The sequence below is a fragment of the Pinus tabuliformis genome, chromosome 5_1, assembly GCF_031772625.1.
Source record: "Pinus tabuliformis cultivar Carrire ecotype Pingquan chromosome 5_1, CPIR1, whole genome shotgun sequence".
In the NCBI taxonomy this organism is placed as follows: domain Eukaryota; kingdom Viridiplantae; phylum Streptophyta; class Pinopsida; order Pinales; family Pinaceae; genus Pinus; species Pinus tabuliformis.
Genome location: NC_142305.1, coordinates 135180593 through 135201298, shown reverse-complemented (window position 1 = coordinate 135201298; position 20706 = coordinate 135180593). Strand labels below are relative to the sequence as shown.

Sequence of the window (20706 nt, the reverse complement as noted above, 5' to 3'; positions counted from 1 at the left end):
CCTTACCTGGAACTAGTTGCTCCAAAAACATCACTCGTTCCTCAAAAAATGAGTCTCCTTTAAGCTCTTTTTAGACTCGTAAAATATGAAAAGATTATCGATCAATTGGCCTCTCCAGCTCATTAAAGTGATTGGAAGTGCCATCCCTCCTCTATATTTTAATCTTTTTGGACCCGAGGGATCATTACACAAAAAGATTGAGCGCTTGTCTTTTTCGGCTCACTAAAGTGATTGGAAAATTCATCCCTTTTGTATTATTTTATACTTTTTCAGACTTAAGGGATTATACTACGAAAAAGGACTACTATAGTTTCCTTTCCATCTCTTTTCAGACTCTCTAAAATTGAAAAGGATCGAGTTATCTTTATTGTTAAACTCATTAAAACAATAGCGACAAACTTGTCCATGCAGACAAGAATGAGTTTTACTGTCGCTAGGCTCGTTAAAACATAGCGACAGGTTTGCCAGAAGGGAAAATTATAGAACAAACATATGTTATCCTCCTCAAGCTTGACAAAAATAAAGAGGCACTAGTCAGTAATGACTGGGGAAAAAGGGAAGAAAACTTGAATAACTTCATTCGTAGCAGGTCTCTCTTGAACATGACACTTTCACTCCATCACCATGATTGAGTCGGGTTGGGTTATTCCGTTCACCAGTCACATTACCATTGGTCCTCCATACCATCCATTTTGGGGTTAACGCTACCAATCCATTGCAGTGTCGCTGATATGTTCAAGAGAAGTCACTCAGAGAATTCACCAACCCAGCTAACGTCTCATCCGTTGCAATACCTTAACGCTCCATTATTTCATGACCGCCACCCTGAACCTTGTATCATCAGATCGTTTTCACCTCCACAAAATCATTTGCTCTGTTCCGTGTCGTAGATGTGGGATTCATTAGGGCCCTCCTACGACGGGTCACTTCTTGTCGACATCAACTCATTATCCAAGCAATTGACTTAGGAACAACCCTTTCAGTACCTTGAAGCTTGCATGCCTCAATGGCAAGTTTCTCACTTCCGGCAACAGTTTTACATCAATGGCCTTCGACCGAAAGATTTTGCGTGGTGTTCGACAATTGACTCATGTATTCACACCACGTGAAACGTACTGTAGTACCTTGAGGGTCATCATCATTATCAGTGATTCCTTTCACGCCTGTTAATAGCTTACATCATTGGCTGGTAATCAGGTGATGTCTTTCCATGTTTGACATCAGAACATCTTTTCACATGGATTGACTTGTACTTTGGGCGGAGATTGAACGAGTTTGAAGACCTCGGATCTAGTTTCATCCATCCGGGCTGCGATATATTCTGGAAAATAAAGACATCAAATGTACATCATAGCTGCACATATAATCATCCAAACTAAGGGGTGATGGCTCTACCGGAATCATCAGTCTGCTACACAGACGATTGTCTGTCCTATGTACATGAAAATGAATTTATAAAGTTGAGCATGGGAATGCCCGCCTCATCTAGATCATGAAAATATTATGAAGATAATGTATTGTATTGTATCTTATTACAGGTCACCTTCCAGTTCGAAAAACCTCAGATCCTCATGATAAAGCATTTCACCCAACATTAGAAGATTTACGACCTCATGCTTTAGGGGGCAACTATTATAGACATATTTTGGCACTGCAACCCCAATCACATATGTCCATAAACCAAGGGCTCTCAAACCCATAAAAGTGTTGTTTCATACCCTAAAGGATCAAGGTCAACTGATTACATCATTTCCCAGAAGTTCTCCCTAAAAAACTACTCAGAACTGGTCAAAACTAGACCATACAGACTGCTCCATGCTAAGGGTGCGATGCATACTGAAAAGCCCTTCTATAGGGTGCGATGAGAGAGAGCAGACAAATGGCAGAGGCAGTTTGCTAGGTAACCCAGAGAATCTTCTAGAAACTGCTCATATGACACTTGCCTCTCTGAATTCGCCCAGGGATGAGTAAGAGATCATGAAATCTCCAAGTGGAACCCAGAACTACCAGTGAAATGACACTAATCAAAATCCCACATGCTGACTCACTCTCCTACAAACATCTATATATGGATCCCTCATCCTAGAGATCCGGGGGTTGGAATTTTGTAACTTGTAAGGAAGTGCTGTTGGTTTCTCTTTGAGACATTATATTGTTGGGTGATCTTGCCTTTTATGAGGTGAAGAGGGCTTTCATGCTAGGAGGATGATGTTGGATCAGACAGTTTGGTTGTACTCCTCTCTTCTACTACTTCTATCAATAAAGCTATTTGAGTTTTCCTCCATATACTTGTATATCTCTAAATCTTGTATTTATATATGAATTTGGTATGGTTAATGTACATCTGATCCTATATTGTTTATGATTATAGATCTCTATGCTTTGATGGCATTTTGCTGCTTTGACTCTATAAGTGTTCTTTGAAGCGGGACAAGTGAGAAAGAAGCGGTGAAAGCTCTATCAAGGGAGAGAGGAAACAAGCAAAGAGACTAGCGAAACTAAGGTTGGTGCTCTCTGCTTCTCTCTCATCTATCTCTCATAAAGGAAAACACAAGTAACTTTGGTTTGTTTGTTTCTAAGATAGCTACCTGTCTTAGTGGGACTAGCAGCTCTGAATGGACACTAGTTTTCCCGATAACACTTCTCCAATGAATTAGGTTCCCAAAGGCGAAACTCATGTTGGATATTATCCTTTCAAGTCCCTAAGAACACATCAATCCTATGCTCATCTGGAATATCTTTTACCCTTATGTTCAATTTTTGTAAGTCCTCAATGTGCTCCATCATTGAATCCTTTTGTTTGAGACATATCAATTAGCTAAAAAAAGTGTTGCTTTTTGTATCCTCATAATGTGCTGTCATTTCTTTCGTAAAAATTGCTCAAGTGACAATTTGTTTATGAGAGCAAAGCCATCGATACCATACAAACTTATTTGTTTCCAAATATAAAGTTGCAATACGTACCTTTTGTGTGTTTTGCACATTATGGAGATCGAAAAATTGCTCCATCTGTAGTATCCATGTTGCGGGATCCTTGCCATCAAACTTCCTCATATTGATTTTTGGAATATGGTGGTTCTTCGATCCAACATTAGAGTCTATGAAATCATGATTAACATTTATTTTGTTCTCATTATGAGTTTCCTTTACTACCCTTTCACCATTAGTAAGCATTTCTTGTAGAAACTTTGTCAACTCTGTCTTCAAATCTTCCATGTATGTCTTCAAATCTATCTTCAAATCGTCCATATTAGATTCCATGTCATTCATCTTAGCTTCCATACCATACATCTTAACTTCTACATCTTTTTTTAAACCATCCATCTTAGATTTTGTTACTTTTTGTGCGAGTGACATTTGTTGCACTTGGTCTCGTAATTTTGATATATCATGTTGCATTTCTTCGTCTTCTTCATGAGTCATGCTAGAGCTTTCAGGTTGCTTACTAGGTGTTTGCATTCTTTTTCCTCGGGGCATCAATTACCGATAATAATGTTTTACTATGCCATTTGAATTCTTTCAAACTAATTTTTTCAAACCAAACTTATGCAACAATTAAAAAAAACTACACACGTTTTTTCACTTTTTAGGAGCTCGATATTGAATTTGATGTATCTCTGTAATTTCGGATCATTCAGTTCTGAATTTGCGACCTGCAGTAGCCTTCTGCGTCCTCTTTCCAATGCCACCAGTCTGATCAAATTTAGATTCTCCAAGAAAGAGTTATGCACAATCTCCCAAGATGACCTGATTATATACCTTTTCAGAAGAGCGAACTTGTATGAAGTGCCACGTGTCACTACTTTGACCTTTGGATCTAAAAAATATACACAGGAAACTACATTCCGTCCTATTTTTGTAAATTCTTATGAAATTTTAATCTGATGCTCAAAACAAAAGTTATGAGGATTTTCCCCAGGTCACCTGTTTTGAATGTAATTCGGGAGTAGGCCAAAAGGTCAACTTCCTCAGATCATATTTCCGCAAATATAGTGCGAAAAGCTCTAAAATTAGGACCGAGGTTCAGAACAATTTCGGCTCAAATGGGTTTTTTTTAGCATCTGAAACGTTGCAGAAAAAAGTTATAGCGCAAATGCTACGGTGACTTGTTTGGAGCAGCGAAAACCTAGAATCCAAAGCTTTGATACCAAATGTTATGAAACCAGCTCACAAAAAGATAGAAAAGATAGATCAACGCCTTAGAATCTAGCCTTTTCGAGGGGGCAACCTCCTTTACATTACATAAATGAACAATTCTTGGATGATACAAATGACAAAACCTCCTTTCTATATACAGGATTCTATGGAGTCACAATATAACCAAGCTGACCTAACAATAATAATAAATGCACAAAAATAACAATAGAGAGATTCTGTGGGGCACAGTAATAACAATATGGGGACAATAGGGGCACAACAATATTAATAAGTGATACAACTACAATAGTAATGGGGGAATCACTAGTATTATAGGGACCTAACAAAAATATTTCTTAATCCTAATATTTTCGATACTGAAGCTAAAGTGCAGGGACTAATTAAAATTTCATGAGGGATTCAAAGAAAATCGAAGTAAACTAAAGATTTTTAAAGTTAGTGCATGAGCTTATGCATTTTCCACCACACCTTTGCCAGCTAAACAAATAATAACATCTAAATTCCCCTAGCATAGAGTAGGAAAATCTCATGAAACCCCCCACAAATTGCATAAACTTTGGTTCAAAACTGAACAAACCCCTAATACCTTTGTGGCTACATTGTTGTGTGCTTGCCTTTAACGATATTGAGAGACAAAGAAGACCTGTAGTGGCTAGGTCTTCCATAAGTAAACAAGGCCGCATAGCTAGCGTTCCCTGCCACTTAGTTTAATAAAATATTTTAATGTCATGACGTGTTTTATGTACTCCAAACAATAATAAAATTGTAAAACGAATTATATGAATATTTGTTTAACCTTTTTTTCATTAATTTTTTTAATATAATTAAACATTTTTTTGGTAGATAAATGTTATATATATAAAAAAAATTGACATTGAAGAGAATGTTAATAAGATAATAATTATTTATTTAATATTTAATTATGACATTTTTTTTAACATAATGCTCATATTATAGTACACATGTCATGTCATTAGAATATAAATTTATATAATGAGAGTTGTACAAATTGTACACACATTTTTTTAACATATATTTTTCAAATTATTTTTTTGTAAATTGAAAAATAAACCCATAAAAATTGTCTATTCAATACTTTACACCAATGAAAAATGGAATTTTAAAATTTAATTACAAACCATTTGTGTTTATGGTAGATAGTAATTAATATATAATGTTATTTTTTAAATTATTTATATTTATTGTAGGTAGTAATTAGTGATATAGTACATAGTAATTAATAATAGAGTACACAAAAGTCAGTTTTTACCATTATTACACAATAAGAGGGGAGACATTTAGACCAATCATATTTGAGATAAATAAAATTATTTATATTTATTGTAGGTAGTAATTAGTGATATAGTACATAGTAATTAATAATAAAGTACACAAAAATCAGTTCTTACCATTATTACACAATAAAAAGGGAGACATTTAGACCAATCATGTTTGAGATAAATAAAAATAATTTCTATTTAGAAATAATAAATTTAATTTCATAATTTTAAACTTTATATAGGTTTTAAAAATTTGCAATAAAAAAAAACTAATAGCAAATTAATGAAAAACTAAATATATTATATGCCTGCTCAAAACAAGTATAATAACACAATCTTTCTTTCCCTAAAATTTTAAGATATTCATTTTGTTGTGCTGGGACACTCGCTAAATTTATCATATTAGGGTCTTGCTCTGCCTTGATTCAAGTACGAGTACTTCAAGGTCTAACTTTGTATATATATACAATGTATATATAAAATAAACATGGAAGATTAAGAGCCGCATAAAGCTTCTGATTTGCCCAATATTATTATTTCCATTGTAAGATAATTTTTGTAGCTAGACATGACCGAAATGCTCAACCAAAAAGTTGGAAGTGTCGACGTTGAATGTTCAAGGATCTGGGATGGATTGAAGAACGTGCTTGTAGATTGATGAATATTTTTAGTTATTTATGTGTTTTATATGAAGGGAGGTGATTGAGTAGATATTTAATTATTAATTATTATTATTATTTTTAAATAATTTGATTTAGTCAACATAACATTATATTGTCTAATATTTTATAATATTATTATTATACTGGGTTATCTTTTTGTTGTTTTCAAAGAATAAATAATTTCAATTCTAATCATCTTCATGTCTTCTAAGATTTACAAATGGTACCTACCATTCTTCTTTCACTTGGGTATCTTTTTTCTACCTACTATCCTTGCTTGTATTTATTGCCTACTTCACTTGCTTGCATTTATTCCCTGTTTTGCTTGCTTGGATTTATAAATAGTACTTGCATGTTTTCTTTATGAGTGCTCAGTATGAAGACACATCAAAATTGGTTCAATGAGTGTTTGATTCTTTGTTATTGTCATTTTGTATATGGTGTTCTATATCATAATGTACATGTGCCCCAATCATTAGGCAGACAAAAGATTCTAGTATGTTATATTTCTTTTGGGGAAAATTGTTATAGTGGAAGTTTTGGTTGTTTTTTATTATTATTGGACATTGCAATGATGTCAATAAATTAATACAATGTTTTGATTACTTTTAAAAAAGTTAATGAAATTGTCTGAACAATTGGACTAATTACCCAATAAGAAAGAAAGAGAATTTCATTGTAATTGAGGAATGATTTCCAAGAAAAAAAGAGCAAATGGTACTATTAAATTCCCTCCATATGATTCCTATATAGACCATAAGTAAATAGCCCAATTGAATTCATTCCTTATGGATTCTAAGTGAATGCCCCTATTACTTTCTCTCTTTATCATTTCTATATAGACCATAATACCAATGTTTCCTTTGAATTGTATATAACTTCACCAGAATTGACACAGTGAAAACGGAGTACATGGAGTTTAGTGTTTAGTTTGAATTCTACACAATTTTACCCAAATTGACACTGATGTATGAAGTACATATGAAAAGAATAATTTATTTTAACTTATCTATATTTAAAAATTAAAATGAAATTAACCATGTTACTTTTTCCCTTCAAGGCCCTTGACATTGTCTTTTTAATGAGGGGACTGTTAGAAGCTTGGGCCACCACATCATCAATTTGAATGATGTATGAAGTACATATGAAAAGAATAATTTATTTTAACTTATCTATATTCAAAAATTAAAATGAAATTAACCATGTTACATTTAAAATGAAACTAACCATGTTACATTTTCCCTTAAGGCCCTTGACATTGTCTTTTCAATGAGGGGATTGTTAGAAGCTTGGGCCACCACATTATCAATTTGAATAAGAAAATGATTGAATTGAAAAAGGTGAAAAACAAGGACATTGGTGGTCCATCTAGGATTGGAATTTCAAAATAGACTCACCCGTTAAATTTAAATTTGATGTTTTTCACACTTCCCTAACTTGTTTTCACAATTTCAAAGAAAAATCTTTGACTTTTTGCAATTTTTTAAACCATATTTAACAAGGGAATCACCCCATTACAAATTCTATACCTGATTCCCAATGACTATTTTTAATCTCATGTTAAAAGATCATTCATTCAATTTGAACATGAAAAATACACCATGACTAGCTGGCTATTAATGTTATTACTCATTTTGATCATCAACGATAGACCATTAATGCTGACTAGCAGGCTGTTATTGTTATTACTAATTGATCGGGTCTGTCCATAGACCATTAATGCTGACTTGCAGGCTGTTAATGTTATTACTAATTATATACCCACTGTAAAAAAGAAAAGAAAAGGAAAATACATAAAAGACATGCCATCCAAAACCAGTGACGTAGAGTAACGCAAAGCATAATGGCACACCAATCTGGTTCCATCCACATGGGCGCACGTACTTGTTGGTTGGGGGTTCTGACAATAGACTATGAATGCTGAGTTGCGGGCTGTCCATAAAGAAAATACATAAAAATGACATGTTGGCAAACACCAGTGACGCAAAAGTGACGTTAGAAAGCCATGTTAAAAACATATAGCATGTGGCGTAGGACTCACGCATCAATCTACAAAACTGAATTCTTCCACAGGTCAACTCTGGCGCTTTAGTTTTGGGTCACCCGACGCTGTGTGCCCTCCCTGCCATGGCCGATAACAGCAGTGGGAGCAGCGATGACATAGACAAGCAGAGGGAGGAGAGAGCACGTGTGAGCGAGACTTCTCAGGTGCTGTGGCACGCTAGGCAGAACAATGTGGAGGCTCTCGAGAAGATGCTGAAGCAGAATCCTTGCCTCGTTAATGCTCGTGACTATGATGAAAGGACCGCTCTGCACGTTGCTTCCTTTCATGGATGCACTGAAGCTGCCAAATGTCTGTTAGATCACGGCGCCTCCGTCAATGCCGTCGATCGCTGGGAGAATTCTGTAAGTTACTCAGACCACTGTAATTCAATGTAGAATTTGAGTGATCAATGTCAAATTTAGATCGAGGGTTTCGATGAAATTGAGATCAGAGGAATTAGAGGCAGTTCCAGAGGCGTTGTACAGGCCTTTCTGCGTTTGTAATTTTTGGGATATTGACAAAGTCAGAATGGAAGTCTGTGGAAAATCCGTGAAGGAGTCCAAACTGAGGAAAATAATTGGCTCCATGAACTCGCGTACAGTTTCGAGTGAACAATTGAAGGATGGTCAGCATACGTTGAGTGCTAAATTGGGGGCCAAAAGATGTGGAAGATAAATAGGAATGAATAAGGGAATTTTTATAAAGGTTTAGATTTTTGGGTTGACTGTTGATTTTTTTATTACATATATGGATTTGATTTTTGATTATATATATAGATTTTTTTTAGTATAAAATAGATTTTTGATTGAATATATGATTCAGTTGCTTGAAATTTTTTTGGAGTATTTTTATTATAGAGAATTCATAATTCAATTTTGTGATTTCAAATCTCTACAAAATTTTAGATAAACCAAACTGAAAAATATACCCATAAAAACTTATAAAACATTTAATAAAGAGACTATATAAAAACTCACTTATCCTATTTAAATCATATGCCTTGGCCATACGAGCCCTTAACGTCACTGAATTTTTGCCCACTAAGTTTCGAGCTGAGTTTCGAACTGACTACCTTCAGATCACCGAATGACTTAAGAGTACACCCCACCACCATCTATTCTAGGCCCCATAATCATATGCCTATTTTTTTTATTTTAACGTGGGAATTTATTTCTACCCAATCCACTATATATGTTTTTTTTTCCAAAATAGAATTGCCACACAACCCACCCTGGATTTATTTATATTTTATGGAAATAGGTAATAGAAGTCACTTAAAAATAATATATATATAATTTTAAAGTTGGAAATTATTTCTTCCTGAATTTATGATATTAGGTTATGAAATTATGACATTATGTTAAATTTATGAATTGCACACACTAACATATTTACTTATTTTAATTTATCTATTTTATTTTAGCCTGGGAATCTTATTTCCACCCAACCCACTATCTCAATTTATTTGTATCTAGGGAATAATGTCAAAATTGCACTCACTAGCATGTCATTTTGAGAACTTCTATTCTTGATAGGAATCGAACCTTGATTAACAATAACAAATTCTGACATTTTAACGCTATGGACTTAAGTTGAAGTTCTGGAATTGCTCGGGCACTTATGGAACCTTGATTAACAATAACAAATTCTGACATCTTTAACGCTATGGACTTAAGTTGATGTTCTGGAATTGCTCTGGCACTCACTCTCTACCCTTGCTAGGAATGAAACCCTGATTAACTGTAATAAACTCTTGACACATTTACTGCTATACCACGGCTTGACTAATCAAAAATGCCTTGTTAAAGCCAGGGGACTAGAGCATGGTTGAGACTGAGGAAATACAGAGAAAAGTCGGCGAATATAAATCTAGGAAAAATAGTTCAGAATTTAAAGAAAATTGAGATTATAAAACATCAAAATAAATATAAGATGTCTATAAATAGACAAACTTCAAACTTTACATATCAGACACTACTTTCTACTACTCTGAACACCTCCCAGTTGACTCAGCTTTCCAAGCTATTTAGCTAAATCAAGTCTCAAACCTCTATCGAATATCTTGATCAAAAGTGGTCAGAATAAGTTTGCTGAGATTATGTTTCCTGATTTTTTTTTTTTTTTCTGAGACAGTCTAGTATATGTGCTGTCTTCACACAGTTGTGCGATATTTGTACTTTGTCTCTCTTGTACTGTATTTTAATTGCCTTTTTATGTTCTTTTGGTTGATTTGGTGTAAATTGATCACTTACCAAACTTGTATTTTGCATTTGTACTTATTTTGAATACTTGGTCAACGATGATCACCCTCCATCAATTTTATACTCCTGAGTCTTATTTTTTCTCCGATGGAAAATTCTTAATTTCATTAAGATTAGAAATTACATTTTGTAGATGCATGTGCATATTCAGATAATATTTATAGAGAGTCTATCATCTTCTGAAGAAGCATCAAGCTAGTTACCTATATCCACGCAGGGAGGTAATAGGCCAGCAAAACTGTAATATGAAACCAAGCAGTATAGCATGCAACAGACCAAAAAGAAACTGTTATCTTGATCCACGCAGGGAGATAACAGTGTAAACAAAGCACTGTGCTAATCTAGTATTTGATAGTAGCATAACAGTTCCAAAACTGTGAACAAGAGTATATCAAAAATATATACAAAATATGGTATCAAAAAAAAAAACTCTGTAAATTAATCCATAAACGGCCGATGATAGTATTGGTAATGAGCTCCGTCATTTTGTTCTCGGATCATCCAGATGCCCGGCTCCCAGAGCGCAGCTTCTTTGGAAAGGCGGTTAGCATCTGTGTTCCGCTCCCTATAGATGTGATTACAAGTAAAATAATCAAAATGAGTTATCAGTCTCAGAGTCTCATCCAGAATGTGTCTCAAAGAGTAAGACCAGCAATATGTATATTTATTCAACCAGTCGCAAACAATTTTAGAATCTCCAAACAATTGTAAAGCATGGCAATTCCTCTCCAAAGCAAAATGAATGATGTGCATTGCTGCCGATAGTTCTGCAAAATTATTAGTGCCCCTCCGTAAACCCATCAGCATACTATAAGAGTGCTTCTTAGTTATATGTAGAATGGCTCCCCCACCACAACCGTCTTCCTGTGACGCCCCGTCAAAGTATGCCCATGGCTTGTGGGGGTCCATCCGTTCCTGTGTAATGTTCCTGGTTCGAGGGGGAGGGGGGTCATCGGGAATGAGATCATAGTTTGCCATGATCTTAGCAGCTATTAAAGGCCATCTGGGTGGAGTATTTTGAAAGATTATGAGGTTGCGGGCTATCCAGACTGCCCAGCAGAACAGCAAAGGGAGGTTCCGAAATTTGTGAGGAGTGACTGTAGAATACCAAGAGTTCCAGGCCTCTATCAGAGTATCCGCCAGCCAGTTACAAGGAGGGGAGGCGGCAGCTGTTAAAAGATCCCACAGCTTGCGAGCTTCAGGGCAGTTCAGAAACAGGTGGGATGCAGATTCACAATCATTTTTGCAAAGATAACACCAGTTAGGTCCATGGTGAGAACGCTTCATTAAATTATCCCCTGTGGGGATTTTATTTCACAAAATGCACCACATTAATAATCTGGTTCTGGGAGGCGCCTTCAGCTTCCAGAGGTGTTTCCACCAGGAATGAAGGATTAGTGGTTTCCTCGGCTCCGCTAGAACTAAGTATCTGTCTTTTGGAGAGTATCTGCCTGATTTAGCCGACGCCCAGATGAGCTCATCTTCACCGTCGATAATGCGAATGTGCACCTTCGAGAGAGCCTGTATAAAGTCCTTCCAGATCTGCTGCCATATAGGAGGGATGTTTAGCTGATGGCCTGGTTTCCAAGCCTAAGAGAGGAAAGTAGAGTTTGCCTCATTTGCAATATGTGCAATGTGTGTAACATTATGCTCTCGGAGATGCATGAGAAGATCAATTGGCAGTCTATGCATGTTCTCGCATCCAATCCATGGATCGATTCCAATACGAACCCTGAGTCCCGAATAAATCCTCCAAGTGAGACTTGTGCGAATGGGGTCCAGAGCCTTCAGGACTGCCTTCCAAATGATCGAAATACTAGATGTGATTCTGACCGGTCTCCTGATCCAGTCCAATATCTGTGATGGGGCGATATATTTTGAGGAAGCCACTCTCATCCACAGACTGTTAGAAGTGACCAGCGGCCAACCAAGCTTCGCTGCTAGTGCTGTGGAAAAATCATCAAGTTTTTTAATTCCCCAGCCTCCCCATTTTTTAGGAAGTGTGAGTGCATCCCATTTCACCCAAGCAAAGATTTTTCCAGGCTGCCTACCCCTCCATAAAAATCTGTAGCTTAGTGCTTGTATCCTTGATAAAATTCCCCTTGGAATCCATGCTAGGGACATCCAATAAACTGGGGTCGCTTCCAAAACACTCTTGATGAGAGTGAGCCGGCCAACCCGAGATAAATATCTGAGGTACCATAAGCTGAGTCTTTTCTTCAATTTGGCAATGAGCCAAGTCCAATCAGCTATCTTATATCCATTGGGTTTGTTATCACTCAGGTTGTTCCCCAAAAGATCTGAGAAAAGGGAATACAGCCGAGGTAACCACTAACCAGTCTTTTAGCTGCAGATTCTAGCCAATCTGCAACCAGAGAGGGCTCTCTCTTTATGATTTAGCTTTGTTTTGCTATATGTTAGGCTAGTTATGAGGCACAAATATTTGTTTGATGTTTGGATGGTGACATTCAATAGAAAAGGACTGCAAAGTATGAGAAGTTCAGACCATTGGGTTAATGGAGTCTAATGAAAACAAACTTCTGGGTATGGTTTCTTTGGCAAAAGGAGGAACTACAGAGCAAGATAATTAAACATGGAACAATCTTCAAGCTGGAATAAGATGAAATGGAGTCAGGGAATGAAAGGCAGTTAAGAATATTTCATTATGCTAACAGAGGGAAGTGTGTAAATATTGCCAAGTAGTAGTTAAGAATTCCTTAATTATATTCAGGGTGTAAGAACCAGGGAGACAGGAGCAGTCAAGAATTCCTGCCTATGCTAGTCCTGAAGAAAACATAAAAAATGACAGGAATTGAACACAGAGTACAACAAAGTAAATTCTGGGTTATTCTTTTTTCCTGCAATCTAGAACATGATATATAGATGATATATAAAACACAGGAACAATAGAACAAGAGTTAAAAAGACTTATTGATCCATGAGCTAATACGAGAATTCTGTAACATATTCTTCTGCTAGTAATTTCACAACCATCAAGTTCATCAGCAAAGCATTCCAACAATCTTTATTCAGAAGAGTTCTCAAATCTTACAGCGCAGGTCCAGAATGATATTCACCAACCAACCCTCAATACATCTCTAGAGGGGGTATTTATACAAAAAGAGTTACAAAATATCTCATAGAGAAAATATCAAGCAATAACTTTATCCATCTACTTCTTCAAAGGTAGTAAATGACATTGAAAACAGAGCGCAATGAATGTAGGAGTAACTTCCGCTGTACTCGCTGCCTTAGGTGGTCTGATATATTTGACTTTTTAAACCCAACAAGTCGGCTGGTAGCTGTCTCTTTAATTTGCGTTCCTGCGTTGCTGTCCTGGCCTTTTCATCTGCGCCTGATTTCGCTTTAATGCGTTCTGGCGTGCCTTCCTTTTTCTGTTGTTTTCATTCTCATGATGTGTGGCACGTACATTGAATTTGATTAAATGCAAATGATTAAAAGAAAGATAACCAAAACTACCTTGGTAAAACCTCTAACATGCCCTGCCACCATTGGTCTGTTGGCAACTGGTGTCTTTGTAGTTTTATTAATGTTTCATCAGCTTTAGTATACCTGTAGTAATTGGGCTGGACTTCAAAAAGATGTGTTATTTCATGCTCAATGTAGAACAGATTTTCCAATTTGTCATATAAGCTCTGTCCAGAGGGAGGTACTATGTCTTCTGAAGTGCTTGATGATGCTGTGATCTGATTGGTAACATATGTATTCACCCTGTGAGCATATTGTTCATGTGTCAACAGTCTTTGATTGCTGGTCAATAAGCTGGGTAACCCTTTGCTCTGCAAGACTGCGAACTTCTCTGTAAAGGCATTTATTTCTGTCTGCATTTCTTGGCACTTTCTTTCTAGATTCTGTATAAAATTCCTCATGGTCAGCACCTTTTTCACTGTCAAAATGGTGCTTGTTCTGTCCCTGATATCCAGAGCTGCTAGTTGTTCCCTGGTATGAGTATTCAAAAAATGAATTAGTCTATTGGCCTGCTCGGGCATGTTTCCCAATAATGTCCTGGCCTTTTGAATCTCTATTTGGGCCATTTCTATCAGTTCAATTTGCTCATGTATAGTCTGTATTGATCTCCATTGATCAGTGATGGACTGGCCAATTTTAGTCCACAAAATTGTCTTGATTTCTGATAGAGTTTTATGAAGAGTAAGGTCTTTCTCCAGGGATTTTACCTTATTTTCCAGGGCCTTCACCTCTCTTGTTTTTTCAGCCACAGTTATTTTTGATTTATCATAGCTTACCTCTAACTTGGCCAGTTTTTCTTTGGCTTCCTTTAGCTCTGCCATTTGTAGTTCTAATTCTTTTATTTCCTTCATCATCTTTTCCATGCTCATGCTAGTATCTGGTACTGTTGTTGTTGCTGCTGTTGTTGATGTCGGATCAGTAGGAGGGACTGTTGTTGTGACTGTAGAAGGAGCAGTTGTAACAATCGGAGCTGTTTGAGATGGCTAAGAGGCCAACTCTCCTTGTTTTCGTTGTAGTGATTCCTCCAATGCCTTCTCTGTTTCTGCCAATCTCTCATTCATCCTCATCAGTAAACCCATCATGTCATCCTCTGCTTTCTGTTGTGCAACTTCTGTGGTTTGAGGGTGCATTGTAATTGGCAGCTTTAATTGCTTTTTGAGGGCTGCAATATCTTCCTCCTTCTTTCTTATTAAGGCCTGTATGCCCTTGGGATCCTTGGGATCATGTCCCAGCTCAATAATAATTTCCTCCAAGGATTTGATCTTGTTATCCTTGGCTAATGAGGAGGCCTTTTCCAACTCCAATTGGGCAGAGGTGTTATGTAATGAATTTTGCAGTTTGTGAGCTAATAACGCTTTGTCTGCCAGGGTGGAGTACACCATTTCTCCGGTTTGTTTATGTAATTCAATCTGGTCCATTGGGTGGATGTCTTTAGAGAGAACTTCCAGATTGGTCTTGATATAATCAGCAGCTGACTGTGGCTGCTACATTGTGGGCTTGAAGTGACTAAGGGTCATTTTTCCTTCTTGTATATCGTATGCTGCCATTAACCTTTGTTGATTTGTGGGGGCCATTCTCAGCAATTGATTATAAAGTTGGATCCTTATTGGCTCATTTCTAGCCTTTATTTTAGTAAATTCTTTCTTGATATCTGAGCCTTGCTTGCTCTGTTGTTTGCTCTGTGGCCTGGTGGATGTAACCTCCACACCATGCTGCCTCTCTAGCTCTTGCTGATATGAGCTAGTTGATGTTTCCAAAATTGGAGGAGTTTGCTGTTCAGTTCTTCCCTCACCTCTCAGGTTGCCTGTTGTCTCTTCCGAGAGTTCCTCTTCAGAATAAGGATTTAACATTTGCCTCTTTTCCCCTTGCTGTTTTGCTGATGCACCTATAGGTGTGTCTTCCTGCCTATCTCTTTTCTTGCCTCTTTCCTCATTTAGAGGAGTTTGTAATACAGGGATTTCAGGCACCTTTGTCTGTGTTGAAGGACCTTGCCCTTGGCTTTGTTCCTTTGATGTATCTGGCTGATCTGCCATTGTTTTATGTTCCCTACCTATTACCTCCTTGCCTTTAGCTGATGCTGTGCTGGCCTTTTGTGATGGTTGTTGAGAAGTCCCGGCAAAAGATGTGTCACCTCCTATGTGCTGGGGCAGCTCGAAGGATACCTGTCCAAAAGAGTCTAGGTCAAGCGTTTTTTCAAGCCCTTTCATAGCCTTTTCCAGTTTTTCTTCTTCAGTAATCTCTTCAACTAATGTGCCCTCTAACCATTCTTGTTGGTTAGCATACTGTTGGATTTCAGGGATCTTGCAATGAACGTATGGTGCCAGGTTGTTTTTGACTTTTCTATAACTTATAAAATGACCAGGGTCATATGGTGCCCAATAAAAGCTTTGTTTCAGCATAAGTTGCTCCCCTAGAATCTTATCTGCCTCCTCCCAGGCTTCCCTTTTATTAAAGATAAAAGGGCCCAATTGATTTCTTATTTTGAGCTGTGCCTTTTTCTTAGCGTTGCAAAAGTGGATTATGTCTGCACGGATAAATTGCCTGAAGTACTCTAGTGCAAACAGCCTCATGGGCACAAATTTGGGTAGCTTGTAGGGGCATAGTTCAGAGACATATTCTTATTTCAGTGTGATTCTGGTAAAAGTACCAGTCACCTATGCTATAGCTTTTAGAGAGCTGTAAAATTCTCTGCATTTCACCAGAAAGTCTATCTGGAGGACTTGTCATCAGTAAAGAGGAGGCTGGATGTATGAATAGGTCAATGAATTCATAGTAAGAATAAGGGGAATCATTAACACGGTGGAAAACTGAGGTCCAGAAGATTACTGACCTAGGCTCTCCTTTGCAATCCAATTTTTTGAGGGAGATTTGAAAACTGTCTGGTTGATTGTACAACAACAAATGATATATGTATGATGTGTATTTAAACACTCTCTCTCTATCCAGGCTCATGAATTGCTCATGGATTTTATTAGCTATGAAGGTAGCAAAATCATACTTGACAGCAGGGGGCTATCTTGGAGCAAAAATGGACATCAGAACTAAGGTAGTCTCATCAACATACTCACTGGTTTTGAATCCTAAGATGTAGGATATCATGTCTACAATGAATCTCCCTGCCTCATTGAACCAAGAATGTAGATAAGGAGGAGGCTGCTGGGGCTGGCAATTTGGTTTCATGAATAACTGAGCAATTCTGGTTATCTCTGAACTGGGCAGTTTGGCACCTTGGTCAAGCAAGAATTTCATGGAGAGAGGGGCCAGAGGCTGAGTTGGCTTAAAGTGCAGCATCTCATTTATGGATTGAGGAGTAATATAAAAGAGGACAGTCCCAGATGGAGCCATAACTGCTCTTTGAGTGGGCTCATAATTGGCATGACATTGGTGAATGAGGTCAGGGAATACATTCACTGAAGGGAGGTAATACATGGGCATATTAGACTCCCAGATTCCAAATACATCAGCTTTGTTCCTGTAGCTGTTCCTGATCTCATAGAAGGCTTGCAGGTGAGGCTTGTCACCCATCATATCCTTAATTTGGAAATCCCTGTCAGCTAGGGGCATCCATTCCAATTCCTCATGTGGAGCATTGAGAGGGGCAATATTGAGGGCCACTGGAGCCTCCATTGCTTAACTGTTTGTGTTTTTAATTGGAATTTGGGTCTGTGCAGCAACAGAAAACAGAATATTGGCTCTGGGATTTTTCTCAGGAGATTGCAAACTGAGTTTTAATTAGAAATCGTCTCACTGGGTAAAATTCATAGTAGGAAACAAAGTTTATAGAGTTTAGTCGGAAAGATGGATAAAAACAGTGGTAATGGTGCTCTTTTTGAAAGCAGCTCTGACGATTTGAGCTTGAATTTCGGCGTTTTTTGGAAATTTTGCAGAGGAAAGTTGAAAACAGGGGGCTTGGGAAAAAAACTTTGGTAAATACCTGCTTTTATTGGCTCACTGTGTTTTTAGCTGTGACAGTCGAGTTCTTTGCGGAAAAAATGGACAAAACAGGTATGGTTGGGGCGTATTTTTCAAGGGTTATGGACTGAATTTGTTGGATTATTGGTTCTTTGAGTGGAATGCAGAGAAAAAACCAGAAATACTCAGGGTTTGGGAGCAATGGAGAAATACCTGTGTTTTAGCGACGCGCCTGAGAGTAATTGGCCGGTTGGACGATGATTTGTAGAGCAGGATGCCGGATTATGGTGGTCAAGGTGATGGATTGGAGTTTTGGTGGCAAATTCGTCGTAATTTGCATGCACAGGTTCCGCAAATCAACGAATAGAAATGGACTAAAACAATCACTTTCACGGGTTTTTTAACAAAATTTGGGCTTTACGGGCTTTTGGCACTTTTTTGTGATGACGTCATCATGACGTAAATTTTTTGTCGTGTAGCGGGGTACGGAAGGTGATGTGTCGGATGACGTGGAGGTGACATGGCGGACAGGGCGAACGACACAGTGGTGAGGCGGCAGCTGACGTGGGCGATGACGTCAGCGGCGAGGATTGACGGCGGTTTATGGTATTCCCCGCACCGCTTTTGAACAAAGGTGGTTTCGGGCGGAGGGGATGCGATGGTAGCGGGTGAACGACACGCGTCCCGTAGTACGGCGGAAATACCGCTTTTCATCGGGTGCTATCTTTCGGACATCGGAGGGGTTCCGATATGGACACGAGCCGTCCGATCTGCGGGATCGGATCCGACGGTTGACAGACGAGGAGCTGGCGAAGGGTTACGACACGGGGACCCGCTGTAATATTAACGTTTTATATGTTTTGCGGGGTATAAAACTTTGGTTATCGGGGTTATTATATGGTTTATGTTGGCGGCCTTGGTTATTTGTTTAACCAAATGTTAAACAAATCCTGATGGAGCGCATGGAGGGTTGTTATTGGCCCCGGGTGGATCAATAGCTCCCGACAAAAATTACAATATGGCCATAACTTTAGCCGTGGGGGGGATATTTATAATATTTTTGGGATTTTTTATGTATCTTTACATAGTAGGGGGAGGGAAATATACATAGGATTTATGTAAATAGAGTTAGGATGTTAATATGAGAGGTAGGTTTACACAAAGCACTAAGTTTGAAAAGTGACTTAGGCTTTAGGGAAACAAGAAAGGAATCCAAGTCATGAATTTGTAGAGACTTAGCATAAAGGAAGAAAAAGATTTTTACACAAGAAATGTGGCTTGTTTTGGCTAAGTAAACACAGAGTTCCACTTAGTAATTTTCATGAAATGAAGTGAACTAGGAACAATGAACAGATCTCAATGTCCTTGTGGGGAGGTTAGTAAATGATTTTTGGGGAAATGAGAAGGGAAATTAGTCATGCTCCACCTGTTTTGCAGCTACTTTGCCATGGTACTTGTGATATCCATGAGATAGAACATATTCCAAAGGACACAACTGATCACAAACTTGCTTCTGCAACATCAAACTGCCTACCCAGCCTAATACACCTAACATTTTTTTCTTCTTTCTCCTTGGGTGCATTTGAGCTAGCAAACCCTTTCTCTCTTGTTTTCTTTTGGCTGTCCTCCTATCTAAGTCTGCCCTTATCTCTTCCAGGGGCTCAGATTCAGCTGTTGAGCACCCTTGCTTCTCTACCTAACTACTAATCTGTCAAGCTTAAACTGTTTGAACAGACCTTATTCTCTAATGCTAAAACAAGAAATTTCAACATGAACTGACCAAGATTGAGTTGTTGGGCCATCCATCAAGTGTGACAGAAGTCACTAATTACATAATTTGAACTTTTTTGCAAAAATAGGACAATAGTGGGATTTTGACTAGCACACTTTCCTGGTCTTTTCTTTGGGGTTCATTTTCTTTCTTTCTTGACCAATTCATTCTTTTTTCCCTTTGATTTTTCTTTTAGGGCATACCCTCTTTATATTTTTTAAATTTTTTGGTTTATTTAAAATATGGAACCTTTGCAGCATGGAAAGGATGACCATATTTGGCTTTTCCACAGTCAATCATAAAATATGACACCTATTGGTATAGGAACCTAACAGGGTTTTAACTTATAACCCAGATATTTCAGACCTTCATGCAGTCCAATCTGTGCAAAGTGAAATCGATGAAGAGCAAAAGGTATTTCATGCTAGGAACAGGCTGTAGCAGTTAGAGTAGATTTTCCTTCATTGATTGTCATTCCCGTGGCTTTCTGGAATAAGGAAAAGGAAGCTCTGATGATTGTCAAGTCTCCAATGATCCCATTGAGAAAAATCAGAACATCGTCCACAAACAGCAGGTGCGTGAGTGTGCAATCCTCTGTAATCATAATACCCTTTAATCTGCCTCTCCTGTATTCCTCTTTGATAATCCTGTTACAGAAGCGGTGAGAGTGGACAACCTTGTCTCGACCCTCTTGCTGAAAAGAAGAAAGGAGATGCGCTTCCATTAATCAGGACACTAAATGGGATATTAGTGATGCATCCCATAATCCATTTTATAAAAATGAAGGGGAACCCAAGATGGGTTAAAAGCATTCTTAAGTATAACCAATTCACTCTATCAAAAGCTTTAGATAAATCTACCTTCAAAATCATACCTTTGCTTTTCTTGATGTCAAGCGAGTGTAACACTTCCTGTGCCGTGCCTATCGCCTCATGCTTTCTTGATGTGAAGCGAGTGTAACACTTCCTGTGCCATGCCTATCACCTCATGGATCTGCCTGTCTTAAAAGAAGGCGAATTGTTCTGGCGAGATGTGCTTCGATAAGATTGGCTTCAGCCTGTTTGCAATAATTTTGGCTTCCTGAGTCCTATATATAATCTAATATATAATATATAGAGTGTACAATTCG

General features: G+C 37.8%; 1 protein-coding gene across 7 annotated transcripts in view; it reads left to right on the top strand.

Moving 5' to 3' along the window:
- Window positions 1-8103: 8103 nt before the first annotated feature.
- The window catches only part of LOC149163791 (serine/threonine-protein kinase VIK-like), a 240360-nt gene continuing 227757 nt past the window's right edge, over window positions 8104-20706 (top strand). For 2 of the 7 annotated variants that reach the window (XM_089431865.1, XM_089431867.1), the window contains exon 1: window positions 8117-8506. In XM_089431865.1, coding sequence (XP_089287991.1) covers window positions 8228-8506 — 279 coding nt within the window. In that variant the 5' untranslated portion in view covers window positions 8117-8227. Of the gene's footprint in view, window positions 8507-20706 lie in introns of all 7 variants that reach the window. The other 5 variants (XM_089431869.1, XM_089431868.1, XM_089431866.1 and 2 more) reach the window with 3 other exon arrangements.